The following is a 1,744-nucleotide window of genomic DNA, read 5'->3' as shown; positions in this document are numbered from 1 at the left end:
AATCCTCACCTTTGAGAAGCAGAAAACACAGAATGTGGGCATTTTTGCACGAAAAATACCTAATCGATTATTAAATATTTTTCTGATTAATTTTCTGTCATCTGACTAATCGATTAATCAACTAATTGTTGCAGCTGTTTATGTGTGTCTTTCACCCCACCAATCCTTACCTCAGATAAAGCTTCAGTGCACTCGTTATTGTCTTAATGTCCCAGTCCTCGCTGGTAGACAGATCCACTTCGTTGCTCGTCTCATCTGAATGAATCACAATCATAAAACATATTCTTACTAGAATGAATGCTCATTGACTGAGGTACCAACACAAAGCACCAGCTAACTACTCTTTTTTGCATTAATGAACCACAGAAAGATTTTTTTGGGCAGCCTAGAAAGTCCAAATATGCAATATAAATATGTAACTTGTAATTAGCCATGTGAGGATAAAAGCAGTGCTAGTAGCCTTGGGGGTCGAGTCTAGCCCCAGTGGATATGGAAGGAAGTTATAGCTTCTGTAGAGGGCTGCTGGTTCTATACTCATTACAAGTTTAATTAATCCCTTACTACTTCATTGACTCCACAGGGACTCAAGGGCTGTGTTGTGCTGAAAATTCAGGGGGCTTTAGTCACACCTTAAGTAACCTCTGATGAATTACAGAGGATGTGGAAGTGCAATGTGTCAGTGAAGTGTTATGAGTTAGACACTTGTACAGTACAGTGCTCAGGTCAACACACAGACTTTAGCTTTGTGGGTGGTAGGTGGTCTGTGTTACTGGGAAATTTATTTTTTTGATTTCATCCAAGCACTGCAGCAAAGACTGCTGTGTTTCTCCGCCTGCTCGGTCCACTCAACGGCCTGTCCAATATCAGCTTCTTAAAGCAAATGTTTTTGTGGAGTCTTTGTAGCCAAAGCCGTGCCTCCGTAAGTATGTATGTTGAGATTGATGGGGTCTGCACAGGCTCTGTAGTCTGATCTAACACAAACAGGCTTGGACTTGGTTAGGTCAACGACACAAAAACACATTTTTGGCAGCAGGGTTGGAGTAGTGATTATAAAACTGCTAACCACAAAGCAGCAGCAAGTTTAAAGGTGTAATTCTTTTTTTTTGTACATTGGTTACCTAAATTAAGCCCTCGAGGACATTACTGCACTGTGTCGTGACTTTAACATAGCAGCTAAAGTTGGAACTGCAGCTCCTGTAATACACTTCGATGCAGTTTCACCATAAAAATACATTCCAAAAGAATGTTAAACTAGAAGATTTCCTGACAGATGTCACAATTTCAAGACTAAGGATAGGTGGATTGACAAACCGGTCCAATGAGTGTGAAAGTGAGTCCAAGAAAACCATAACCAAATAACATGTATTGGATACAACCGAAATAAACAATAGTGTAGACATTTGCAGTAACAGATAAAAGGAACACATGGTTGTGCGACATATGTGCTGTAGGCAAGTTGAACGGTACCACAATTTAAAAAGGAAAAGCTTTACCAACTGGTAAAAAGAGTGAGCAAATGTGCCAGCTTTTACAGTCTAGTGCAGTGATTTCCTACATTTTTGGCTTCAACTTTTTTTTTCCTTTCCTATCTTTTTAATCATCTTACGACCCCTTAAGCTAAAGTGCTTGTTAGATGGTCAAATAGCTTCAGAAATCCCCGCACCTTTCTGATGTCAGATTAGGGGTTCTGTGTCCAATCATTTATGTAACTTTCCGGAACTGAGAATCTGACATTCACACCCAC

General features: G+C 39.9%; 1 protein-coding gene across 5 annotated transcripts in view; it reads right to left on the bottom strand.

Moving 5' to 3' along the window:
• arhgap10 (Rho GTPase activating protein 10) overlaps positions 1-1,744 on the bottom strand; it is a 54,537-nt gene that overhangs the window by 26,298 nt on the left and 26,495 nt on the right. For all 5 annotated transcript variants that reach the window (XM_035660840.1, XM_035660839.1, XM_035660841.1 and 2 more), the window contains exon 15: positions 171-255. In XM_035660840.1, the coding sequence (XP_035516733.1) occupies positions 171-255 (85 nt within the window). The remainder of the gene's footprint in view (positions 1-170; positions 256-1,744) is intronic.

The sequence above is a fragment of the Morone saxatilis genome, unplaced genomic scaffold (genome assembly GCF_004916995.1).
Source record: "Morone saxatilis isolate NCDOM2014 unplaced genomic scaffold, NCSU_SB_2.0 Contig17, whole genome shotgun sequence".
NCBI classification, from domain to species: Eukaryota; Metazoa; Chordata; class Actinopteri; family Moronidae; genus Morone; species Morone saxatilis.
Note: the sequence above shows the minus strand (reverse complement) of the source record. Positions and strands in the feature narration are given on the sequence as shown.